The following is a 12,442-nucleotide window of genomic DNA, read 5'->3' on the forward strand; positions in this document are numbered from 1 at the left end:
GAACGTGAGGTCCTTTCACTGTCCCGTGTCACTCAGAGTCTCGCTGCACCGGGGCGACTCTGCCCCTGGCTCAGGCGGCTGGGACGTTCTCCTCTGGCGGGCAGCCTTCCCACGTCCTCCTTGGCGCTCTATCTGTGTGACTCCTAAAGGCATGAGCTGTGGAAGATAATGTTTCAGGCTTTTAATTTGATTGCATATCCTGTGTTTATTCTCTGTCATAAAGACAGTGGAAGAATGGCCACAAATGAAGCTTAAAAATAATTAATCCTAGCCCTGGCTGGCATAGCTCAGTGGATTGAGTGCGGGCTGCAAACCAAAGTGTCACAGGTTCGATTCCCAGTCAGGGCACATGCCTGGGTTGCAGGTCATGACCCCCAGCAACCCCACATTGATGTCTCTCTCTCTCTCTTTCTCCCTCCCTTCCCTCTCTAAAAATAAATAAAATAAAATCTTTTTTAAAAAATAATTAATCCTTATGGAAGGTGTAAACCCAGGACTAGACCAGGAATGAGTCTGACTTTTCTAAACCAGTTGGTCCCTGTCGCATATTTCACGGCCAGACCACATACCCCGTGATGGGTGATTCATTAACTTCTTCCTGTGGAATAATTCTCCTAGGCTCAATAAACATTGAAGACATTTTAAAAAGATATAAATTGTAATCCTTGTCAATTCATGGTAGTGGCTTTGCCCTAAAATCTTTTCCTAAAATTGGCCCTGGCACAATCCTTTTTCCTTATCTTTCTTCATACTATTCATCCCCTCCACCATGTCATGCTTCCCCCTTCATCTAGGTGTCCGTAGCACTCACCTATTTAGAGACGACATTCAAAAAAAAACTTAACACCCAGAATGGCAGGAGCACCAACCAATCAGGGTATGTGCCATACTCTTCCCCTCTGGACCGTAGTGGTTGAGAGAGAAGTCTTATCTCCCCTACTAGAGGTGAGCTTTAGGGTGTCACTACTATGTTACTTACATCCTTGTACTGCACACAGCACTCAGTGCCTTGGATGTTAACAGGAACTTACCGCCTATTGGGAAAGAACACCCCTTTTTTTTTTTTAGATTTTATTTATTTATTTATTTATTTATTTAGGGAAGGGAGGGAGAAAGAGAGAGCAAAACATCAATGTGTGGTTGCTGGAGCTGTGGCCTGCAACCCAGGCATGTGCCCTGACTGGGAATCGAACCTGCGATGCTTTGGTTCGCAGTCCGTGCTCAATCCACTGAGCTATGCCAGCTAGGGCTAGAACATCCTTTTTTTATTCTCCCTGAGCTTTAGCTGGAAACCAGAGCCACCTTCCTCAACTGCCAGTGGGACATTAGGTGTGAGATAGAAGTGAATCAAGAGGAAGTCGGAAGGCATAGGAAGGAACAGAACTTAGGTGGCTGCTTCTGGTTCATCCCTTGACTTATTCAGAAATGTCTGGTCCCCACAGGCCACTAGAGTCATGGGCAGAAGTGATGCATCTGCACGTAAGCACGGGGAAAAGAAGAAAGTGACGTCATGCAGCGTAACCTCTGTCCCTTCTCAACCATTTCCCCGCCCCCACTGCCCTCCTGTGTCGTGGGAAGAGTCTTGGCCCAAGTGGGAATTTTTGTGTGTGTGTAGTAAGAAAGCAAAAATGAATGATTAACCTCAACAATCTATTCTCCTCACAGCCCAACAACAAACTAAGCATTCCATACAAGTTAATTAAAAAAAAAAGAGGGGGAAGCTGTGTACCCCGAGGTCATCTTCACCTCTGTACTTGTTTTGATAAAAGAGTTTTCACTCCTGCGGAAAACTGTGTTTGAGGGGAGGCGCACAAAACTCTTCAGAGCTTCTGTCGCCTCCGCTGGTGGCTGCTGTGTGCCATCGTGTCTGTCTGGACAGCGAGCACCTCTTTTTGGAGTGTCTCCTCATTGAACGGCTGCTTTGGATCTTTCAAAAATAACGATACTCGCCGTTTTCTTTTTCCTTGCTAAGTGTGGAAGTAGTCGTACATGTCACCCAAAGATGCCGTGAAGTTTAAGATGGAGGCCAGTTTCAGAGATGTTATAACTATGAAGAAAGAAAATATGGGCCTCGGAATTGATGAAATGGAGTGTGTGCCCTTTTTAAAGACGTAACGAACCATAGGAAAGGTATGCAGTAGATAATAAAAATACATCATAGCATCACAGAGATGATACCATCCACCCTGTTTGGTCGAATTCCTTCCAGTGTTTCTTTCCATATGTGGGAATGTACGTTTATTTCTTTTTAGAAAGTGTCAGATATAATATTTTGTGTCTTGGTTTTCTTCTATATTCTTCTATCTAAAACATCTTTTGTTATTAAGTCTTCCTTGAAAACGGGTTACTTAAAAGTGACCGAAATAGTAAGCCCGTACTTTTGCTCATTTAATTCACTTCCAGTGTTTTGATATCACGCCTTGGGCTCCGGGGAACAGCTTTGCCCATCCGTCTCTGTCTGCATCCGTGATTGTTTCTTCAGGGAAAATGACTAGAACCAGGATACCTGGGCGAGGGGAGAGAGTGTGGCTGTTTTAAAACCGCACCTATTCTCCCGCCCATCCTTGGCCTATCTGCCCGACCGCCCTCGGACCCCAGCCGTGCCAGGCCCGCTTGTCAAAGCGGCCACTTGTGCCAGCAGCCCGTGCCGAGGTCCGGGCGCCCCCGCTGCCTCCTGGGCCCCCCTCCTGCCCCTCACCCCCTGGGCTCGAGGCCCAGGGGTCACTTGATGGACTCCCCTGGGTGCCGGTTCTTCAGGGCAGCCTTCTGCAAACTCACCTGCCACTGCTGTGTCCGGCACCGTCCCTGGCCCTTTCTGCCCTATGGAGCGCCTTTCCCTGACACTCAGCGTTGAAAGGAGTGTCCGTCTCTCCCGGTATTCCGTGGGCGGTCTCACTGGGGGTCCAGGGGTGGGGCCGGTGGAGGCCCGAGTCTATGCCGGCATCTCATCAGGACGCTTCCCCTTCCCCTTTCACTGGCCGTTCGGTCCTGAAAATGTTCTCAGTCCTGGATGTCCCTGCCTCTAGGAGAAATAAGGTCGTACATATGAAGATTGAGGGATGAGGACGGACAGGTGAGTAGGAATGAAAAGCTCCAGTGACTGCGTGAAGCTGGGGAGATTGGATTTCAGTACTGGGCTTATTTCGCCCAGGAGCACCGTCGGCGAGGGCCTTGATTGTCACTTTAAGAAATTTGGGATGCAGTAGCCACGCTGACACAGTGGACCGCACACAACACCAAGGCAGTCAGGGCTGGGTGGAATTCAGAGGGACCGACTGTTAGGGCTCCCTCTGATGCCCTAATGGGGGGGGCTACAGTTCAGTGGGGGGCGCATCTGAGGAAGAGAGACCTGAGCGTTAAAACCAAGAAAGCCCTGGGCCCGAATGGGTCCCCGTGGTGCAGATGGAGCCTTTGCCCCACGGCCTTTCGTATATGAGATGAGATTTCCTGCCACGACGGAGCCCTCCTCACCCACGACGGAGCACGCAGCATTTGTCAGCGAAGGGCGAGAGCTCCTTCCCGTGCGTCCTGTGGAGTGCATTCCGCAAGCTCCGGTCCCGCTCGCGTGCGGAGTCAGCCAGCTTTTCGCTGTCTCCTGAGATGGCGCTGGCAGATGGACGTTCTTCAGTGTTTTCTCCCTAAAAATCATTAGGAGTCCACTTCTCAAGGTCGGAATGTCTTTAGTATGCACCCTTTGAGAAGTACAACCCATGAAGCCTGAGCCACTTCTTATAGACTTTGAGGTTTAGGTAAATTAGAAGCTCTTAAAGGAAAATTACAAGGTTCTCTCTGAAAGTCATAAAGGATTAGAGACAGTTGGGAGCAATTGGGAGTTTTTTGATTAGAGAGTCGCCAGGGATGTAAAGGAAGGTACAAGCCCCAAAGCGGTACTTCGAGTGCCGTGTTTGCCACTTGGTCTGCATCGGATCCGCTGCCCTCCCGTGGAACGAAAGCACTGCACGGATCTGTTCCTTAATATGACTTCTCCCCTTTATGATATCTGTAGATCCTGGTATTTTTATTGATTGATTGATTTTAGAGAGAGAGAGTAAGGGAAGCGGGGGGAGAGAGAGAGTCTTCTTGTTCCACTTATTATGCATTCATGGGTGGATTCCTGTATCTGCCCTGGCCAGAGATCAACCCTGCAACCTTGGTGCATCTGAATGATGCTCTAACCACCTGAGCCACCCGGCCAGGGCTGTGGATCCTAGCACAGGAGCAGTAAGGCTTTCGTTTGGGTAGATGAGAATGGCCTCTGTGTATCTCTTAGAAATCGTCTCACCCCTTTATGGAAATCTAGGCGGGGAGCCTCCTCCAGCCTCAGCTTGCTTGTTTGTTTGACTCTGAAGCCACCGGTAGGGAAGCTAGTCTGGATCAACCAGGGGTTCCCGGGGGTGCCCTTCCCCAGAATCCTCCTCAGAGAGGGCCAGCGAGAGGAGAGAGCCGTCATCCGGCCTTCTTCATCAGGCCTTGAGCCGCGCCTTTGGGCCCCAGGCTGCTGAGCCCTGGGGTCTGCTCTGACCCTCTCCGTTAGCCTTTCCCATTGTCTTCACACTTGACCCTGAAACTCCAGGGGTATCGCTGACGTTTTCACTTTATTGCACTTTCTAATGCTGTTTACCCGACACTCCCGATGTCTTGTGACTTCCTGAACTTCCCATCAGTCGTGCCAGTGCGAACCCCCACGTTGCCCCCAACCTCGCTCCCCCCCTCACTTCACTTGCCCAGTCCCCTAGCAGGTCCTGTTTTTTCCCTTTAAACCTTGTGACTGTGGCCGCTGCTCACCGTCACCGAGTCCTGCACCGGCGTCCCAGCTGGTCTTCCTGCTCCAAATCGGGTTCCTCTTCAGTCCCCGCCCCCTCCTGCCTCGCCTCTTTTCTGTAAAGCTGCCACTGGGGTCTGTTTTAAACTGAGATCACATTTTATTCCTGCTTAAGGTTTTCTAAAGGCTTCTTGTCATGTCTAGAATGGCACAGCCGAGCGAGACCTCCGTAATCTGTTTAGCTTCTTACGTGCCCCTTGCTCACCACGCTGCCCTCACACTGGCCTGTCTTCCTCCCCGAGTACAACCAGCCTGTCCCCACGCCCGTGCCTTGGCCCTGGCCCCGTCTCTGCCTAGAATTTTTGAGTACCTGATTTTGTTGGCCTTTGCTCTAATGAGTGACTAAATGATCTGGAAGAGGCTTTTAAGGCTTGCTTTTAACCTGTTAGGCGGAGCTATAGCAGCCTTTAATCTAAGATGCAGTCAGCACTACTACTAAGGCGAGGCTTTTCCGAAGACTGTATTCATTATCTTGTGTGGTGGGAGCCGTTCTGCTGCCGAGAACACGGTGTGTTCCCAGCCCTGTGTGAGGTCTGAGATGTGCTCCCCCTGCAGCTTCCCGGTGCTGCCTTTCCTGCCCTTGGGCAGTCCCCACTCACACGTGCCCACGCTGGAAGGAGCCCTTCTGCAGATGTCTGCTTGCCTGTGCTCTCGCTCTCTCTCTCTCACTCTTGCTCTCTCTCTCTCTCGTGCGCGCTCTCTCTGTACAGGTTCTTCTATCCCAGTAGTCCGCTGTACACACTCTACGGTTTGCCTCCACAATGCAGCAAGAAGGAAAACTCCACACTGAGTGTTCTGTCTGACTTCCCCCCTCTCTACTCTGTGGCTTTCAAACTGTTTTCAGGAAGTGAGTTAGGGCCGTCGGAGGGATCCCTACATATCATTTCTCTTACCTTCGGACTGTATCTTGCTCTGTTTTCCAGTGTCGGAACTTTTGTTTGCTACTTTGGGTCTGTTTTGTAGTTTGAGGTCGGGGGACAAATCTTGTCACTGTTCCTCCAGAACGCTCAGAAGTGAGGGTCCTTTGATTGCCGTTTTGCATTTCCTTTCTTATGTTCAGAGGTGACTGTGTAGGTGGTTTTTGCCAACATGTGAAGGGCGTAGTGCTCTTGGCTTCTTAGCATTGTCATTGTCTTTTTTACTCGTGCATGGCTGGGAAACAGCACCATTCAGTCCTCTTCTTTGTAACACGGGAAGTGACGGGCCAAGGGGAGGTGGTACCGATTTTGCCCAACACGAGGCGTCATTTCTTAGAGTACACAGCAACACGGATGTTCCTCGTGCCTCGCGTGGTTTTAGGCATGTTCGTCAGCGGATGAATTTGCCACCTACTCCATCCTCAGGTTGTCAGGCCATAGGCTTGAATTCTGTTCTGAGAGCCAGAGCTTCGTAAGATGCTGAGTTGGTTTGCTGCCTGGGAAACTGTTAGGGCAAAACTGATACTTCGGGGAGAGAAGGAGGCAGGTTTTCGGATGAAAGATACTCAACCCCAAATAACACGAAAGGATTTCAGCTTATTCTAATGGCATGGGTAGAATCAGGTATATCCTAAGAAAGAGAAAGAAGTGCAAGCCATCCATTTTTACCTTTGTGGGGAGTGGGTACCGTAAGGCTACAGGTAAGTAAGGTGAGCATACGTCACATCTGTGAGGGACAGTCCTGGCGTGCGCCTGTTGTCCCAAAATAAGACTAATAACGTCCCCTCTCACTCTTGAACGTGGGAAAGGTTTCGTCGGTCATTGAATTCAGAGAGAATGATTTTAAGAATAAAATGTAGTTGTTCAGTTTTTGGCCACTGTCATTATTTTTGGAATGATGGATTTACTTGTTTATTTGGTATTTTAGTTAAGTAGTATAGGGTGACTAAGTGTGTGTGTGGTTTTGTTTTTAATTTTTGGTGTCTTTCCCGCAGATGATCTCAATGCCACCCACCAACACTGTGTTTTGGCTGGTTTACCACCTCGGTTTAGTTCCACCCACCGAGTGGCAGAGGTAAGTGTAAATAAAAATGTGATTCAGATTAATTGGATGTGGCAGAAGTGGTTGAATGAGCAATTTATCATAGAACTTTGGAAGAGTATTTGATAGGAAAATTGCTTCCATCTCACTTGACTCCGGTCTCTGTTTACTTGCTTTCTTGGCTTTGGGTTGTGTTGGATAGTTTTTGAAAGTGTACTCACAGCGTGGGATAAGTATATTTTGCTTATTTGGGTTTATGTTTCTTGGAGAAGGTAAGTGCCACTGGCAGGTGTTGCTAGTTAGAGACTTTCTAAGGGGTTTGTATCTGTCAAGGTCAAAGGCAGGAGATGGCCAGAAGGAAATGGGGTGGATTTGTGTGCTCGTGCATGTGTTAGCTGTGATTGGGCTCAGATGGTGGAGAGTTTACATTGCCCTTAATTTTTTGGTCAGGCTTCTGGGCATGTGAATGTAAATGAAGGAGTTACGGCAGAGCCAGAGAATTTCCAAGCTCCCCAGTTCTGTTTGCAACGCAGACTTTATTGCGAAATTCTGCCACCACTTGGAGTGGCTGACGGTCAGATGACTGGACCAGCTCGGTACAGGAATATAAGCGGCGAGGGAAACCCTTTGTAGTCAGCCCGGGGTGCTGTGCGTGTCATTAGGAAGGGTGCCAGAGAGCAGAGGAATAATTACAGAGAGGATTACAGGCCGACCCCTTTCCAAGCTTGTTATGTGCGCTTTGCTTTGCTCTGTAGTTTGTGCATCGTGCCGCGGTGGGAGAGCATGGGGCAGAAAAGAAGGGATGCAGCTAAGTGGCAGGGAATGCGGGACCTTTTCAGTGCCGAGACCGTGAGTCTGCCAGGCAGTGTTGTGCCTTCTGGGAATTAGGCAGCTTTCCTGGTGGCCTGGTCGTGTGGCCATGCGGCAGAGAGGGTGTGGCGTCCATTTCAGTCAAGCTGCCAGCAGGCCCATCAAGCACCCCTTCCTCCTGTCTCCTCGCCTTCCTGTCTTGTCTCTTCCCTTCCCTCACCCATCTGAGTGTCCGAGTGCCTGTGGTGTGTCCAGCAGCACCGCGGGCTCGGGAGATGCAGCCGTCAGCGCCAACAACCGTTGTGGCCACTCCCCGTGTTGAACTCCCATTTCAGTTGGGGAGACGAATATTAAACAAACAAATGTGGAAACGTTATTGTAAAGACCTAAAAATTAGTTATGTTAGAAGTCAGGAGGGAAGGGAGGAGTGAAGGAAAGAAAAGAGTGAGCGAGCATTTTACAGATTCTATTTAATCCGCGCTTTGTGTTATATAAAAAAGACCTCGCTTTTACGTGAGATGTTCTAGGCATCTGTTTTTCTAGCCATAATCCGCTTAAGCATCCTTTTCTTCAGGGTCCGTTGGAGTGGGTGGCTGCTTAAGTGCCTCCTTGTTGCATCTTTTAAAATGTAATCTGGAAGAGTAGGCAAGCTTGAGTTAAGGAGTATAGGCCGAGCTGTGAGGGTGCCGGGTGACGGGCACGGAAAGGGGACCCATGGGAGCAGTCCTAGGAGGAGGCCCGGCAGACTTGGAAGCTGCTTATCCTCTGGATTTCTGGTTCTCTGTGCAGTGCTCGACGGGGACCTTGGACTACATCCTGCAGCGCTGCCAGTTGGCTCTGCAGAATGTCCGTGATGGCGCAGGCGGTGCTGATGTGTCTCTGAAGTCCCTGGAGCCCACAGTTTTGAAACAAGGAGAAGAAATCCACAATGAGGTGAGGATTTCGAAGAACTGGGAAGGGTCTGAGATCCGATCCCACTGGCAAACTTGCAAGTGAATCTGCCATAGTTTCCTATAAGACATGCAACTCCCAGAGACAAAGGACTGTGTGTTACTCCCAACAGTAGCAGGAGCCAGAGTATCAGAACTTCTGCGCCAGGTCTCCAAGCCTCTGTTTCCACAGGGCAATGCCAAGGGGGCCAGAGAGCAAGGGCACACGGAGGGGTTGCATTATGGGACAGGAACCCAAGCTAAGGGAACCCAAACCTTTTATAGTAGGCAGTCCGCGTGCCTGTCCTTTGCTCCAAAGCGAGACACTGTCTTCATCCTCCCAGTCTGTTAGCAAACCTGCCCTTCGTTCTGGAGGGAGGACCCACACCTTCCAAGGCTGCTCACAGGACAAACATCCTTGCAGGGGGAGTGTGAAACAGGACAGCCACAGCCTTGCCTACAGTGCAGGAATACAAGAGACCCGCGCAGAGCAGCCTCCCGGCAGATCTGACGTGTGCCCGCTGAGGGTGCCCCTGGGAGCAGGGGTCAGGGCCTCGCTTTCTGTGTCTTAGCGCCAGCGCTGCGGTCTGGGAGACCACGGGTCTGGGCCCCGGGAGTCGGTTTCACAGACGCTGCTGTCCTCGTCCATACCCTTTCCATTGTTCTTCGTCTTTGGACCAATAGACTCGTATTTTTTAAAATCTATTGAACACATTTAAAAAATCAACTTAGTTTTCATGTAAATAAATCTCTTTAAGAAGGAAGCTTTATGTTACCACTGCGAGTGGAAAAGCAGGATCACTAGCCAAGAGAAAACGGAAGCAGAAGAATGCGGTCAGTGAGAACAGGACAGTGTTATTATTCCAGCCGCCGGTCTTGCCAGCGGAGGCCGCGAGCCTAACGTCTCCGTTCTTTATGTTGAGAAGGGAAGTTAGGGCACAGATTCATACATTTTCTAAAAGTCATTGAGTTCTACGCATAAATTGGCTGCATTTTATGGTGGGTCCATTATACCTAAAAAAAAAAAAACAATGATTAAAAGGAGAAAAGAGCTTACCAGGTGGTAGAATTGTTGATGATCATTGCCAGCCTGAGACTTGCTCTTTGGTGTAATTGGAAGAATGGATGGGGAACTTGGAATGTAGACTTGTTCTCACTCAGGCTTTCAATAAAATCATTACCGAGCATGCGCCAGGCACTCTTCTGGGTGCTCGAGGATGTGTCGGTAAAGACAATAGACATTCTGGTGCAGGGAGGTGACAAATGCTAACCACACTGGTTAATTATCTAGCATGTTAGAGGTTTACAAGTGCTGCATACAAGAAGGAAAAAAAACCCACAACAGTGCGATAATGGAGACCGGGAGAAGCAGGGACGGTCCCACTGAGACGGGGTCCTTTGAGCAGGGGCTTGGAGGAGGGGAGGGAGCGAGCCTGGTGGCGCTCTGAGGACCAGCGTTCGGGCAGAGGGACATTCCAGTCACGGACACTGTGTGCATGATTGGTTCAGGGAGAGTGTGACCCCAGGGGCGGGGGTGAGGCTGGGCATTACAGGAGGTGAGGTCCCAGAGACAGCACCTGAAAGGTTTTTTTTTTAGGTTTTATTTATTTACTTCTAGAGAGGGAAGGGAGGAAGAAAGAAGGAGAGAGAGAGAAACATCAATGTGCGGTTGCTGGGGGCTGTGGCCTGCAACCCAGGCATGTGCCCTGACTGGGAATCGAACCTGTGATGCTTTGGTTCACAGCCCGAGCTCAATCCACTGAGCTACGCCAGCCAGGGCACCTGCAAGGTTTGAAGGCCCCTGGGAAGGACGAGGACTCCGTTTCTACCCTGTGGGCGGTGGGGGGACATTGAGGGATTTTGAACAGAGGAGACGCAATGTAATATGGAAACATTGCCTTATTTCGAAGACCCAACAGCAAAGGAGTTCTGCCTTTCGGGGAAGTACTACCCGGCTCTGCTGCTGGGCCGAGCCCGGGGCTGGCGTTCTGCCCTTCACGGTGCCTGACCAGTGCCCACGTCCTCTGCCGTCCGTCTGTCCCGGCCACAGACACGGCTGACGGCCAGCGCTGTGGGAAGGGCGAGCGTGGACGGACCTGGCGACCTCACCAAGCTGGGCTGGGGAGCAGGGTCAGGTCTGTCTCCACTTTGGGGGTGAAGAAGTTCTCCTCCACAGGTCCGGTTGTGTCCTTCCCTGCCAGCCCCGCGGTGCTAGGGGTCAGGCTAGGACGCGCTCACTCACACGCACGTGGACTCCTCTCTTCCCCGTCCTCCCTGCTCTTGGTCAGCGACTCGGACGTTTTGTGGTTGTTGTGGGGGTGGGGTGGGGAAACCTGTAAAATCACACCGCGCTTATCTATTTGGTTGGTGAAAAAGTCCATATGGGTTTTTTTTCCCATAAAATAAAAGACACATTTTTCATTTTCACCAATAACTCTCGATTTGGATATTTTGAGTGTGTCGCCCTCTCTCAAATAGCACGTTGGTTATTCTCAATTAATGTCTCAATGTGATCACTATCAGCTTCAGCTGGTCTGCCCGCCCTCGGGGCATCGTCCAGTGAGACATCTCCAGCACGAAAACTCACAATCCACCTTTGACACGTTCAGCACCTTGTGCACACACCGCACACATTTTTTTTGGCGTTTCAGTTGCGTTTTTACCTTTCTTGAAATAATAAAGCATATGCCAAACATGCTGCATATTTTTTTCCACCTTCAGTGTTAAAATGGCTACACAAAAATTCACCAATTTTGATGTTTTTTTAAAATGCATGCTGATATGACGGCAGTCACAATACAATCTAACAAAATGGTTTCAAATGAAGTTAAATCAGCTGAGCTCTGCTAGAGCCATCTTACAGGAAAAAAAAAAAAAAAAGAAAAGAAACGAACCGTTTGGCCAACCTGGTTGAATGTTGTCATCGGACCGCATTAGCTTTAGAGTGCCCAGTGAGTACAAGAGCTTGGTCTCCAACATTCACCTACCCATTCTAGCCGCCATGACCTGGGGTAGGACCAGGACAGTCCTACCCCACCCCAAACAGAGGGGCAAGTGGTGTGATGAGGTCCAAGTGGGATCCTAGTGGGGGCCTGGTTGTGATGGGCCTGCCCTGGGGTGACCATCATTACCTCAGGGTGTATCTTGCCAGATGGTGAGAAGTGTTTATGATGACCGCTGTTGCGCCAGCCTCTAAAGCAAGAGAAACTTTTCTCATTCTGGACTTTCTTGGGCCTAGAGCCTCGAAACAGTGGGAAACAATGCAGAGACATCCTAGTCTCCTGACTGTGGACAGTCAACTGACCTGGAGAGGCAGTTGTCTCTAGAATGTGTGTGCCTAGTTACAAGAGTTCTAATTTCTCTTGGCGTCTGTCACCAAGGAAGTGAGGTCATCCCTTCAAGGTTCTATGACCTGAGCCCCTTACTCCAGTCAGAGCCTCTCATAGTCCCCTATGGCTGCTTCCGACATTGTGTGTGTCGGCACGGTGGGGCGGGCACGTGTCCGAAACCCTGGCCCTCTGCGGCTAGCCCGAGATCGGATGGAGAGAGAGAGAACCTGGGTCTAAACGGCGTGCGTTCCAGTCCTCTCCATCCCCCAGCCTTTGACTCTTCCAGGACATCTCCGTACTTGAGAATTAAGCCCGTATGTCAGGGCGCATCGTCACGCACGGTTCTTTCGCCGTCCAGCTTGGCTTGGGATCCAGCGCTTGCAGGTGTAGTCACCACTGTGCCCCCGATTGTCGGAGCGTGAATGTCCGTCCCGGTTACCCCGGGTCCTTGTCGTTAGCCTTCCCCTCTCTTAGAGGCCATGTGCCTTTGCTAGACTGATTACAGGGTGAAGTCCCTGGTTTTATACGCTACAGGCTGGCAGGCGGTGTGGGTTTAGAAGTGGCTTGTTTTCCTTGTCTTAGATGGTTTCTAA

At 50.2% G+C, this 12,442-nt stretch overlaps 1 protein-coding gene across 1 annotated transcript in view; it reads left to right on the top strand.

The window, feature by feature from the left end:
* The window catches only part of FTO (FTO alpha-ketoglutarate dependent dioxygenase), a 307,443-nt gene that overhangs the window by 117,911 nt on the left and 177,090 nt on the right, over positions 1 to 12,442 (top strand). Inside the window, exons 5-6 of the mRNA XM_028502124.2 lie at positions 6,735 to 6,814; positions 8,381 to 8,524. Coding sequence (XP_028357925.1) covers positions 6,735 to 6,814; positions 8,381 to 8,524 — 224 coding nt within the window. The remainder of the gene's footprint in view (positions 1 to 6,734; positions 6,815 to 8,380; positions 8,525 to 12,442) is intronic.

The sequence above is a fragment of the Phyllostomus discolor genome, chromosome 12 (genome assembly GCF_004126475.2).
Source record: "Phyllostomus discolor isolate MPI-MPIP mPhyDis1 chromosome 12, mPhyDis1.pri.v3, whole genome shotgun sequence".
Classification (NCBI taxonomy): Eukaryota; Metazoa; Chordata; class Mammalia; order Chiroptera; family Phyllostomidae; genus Phyllostomus; species Phyllostomus discolor.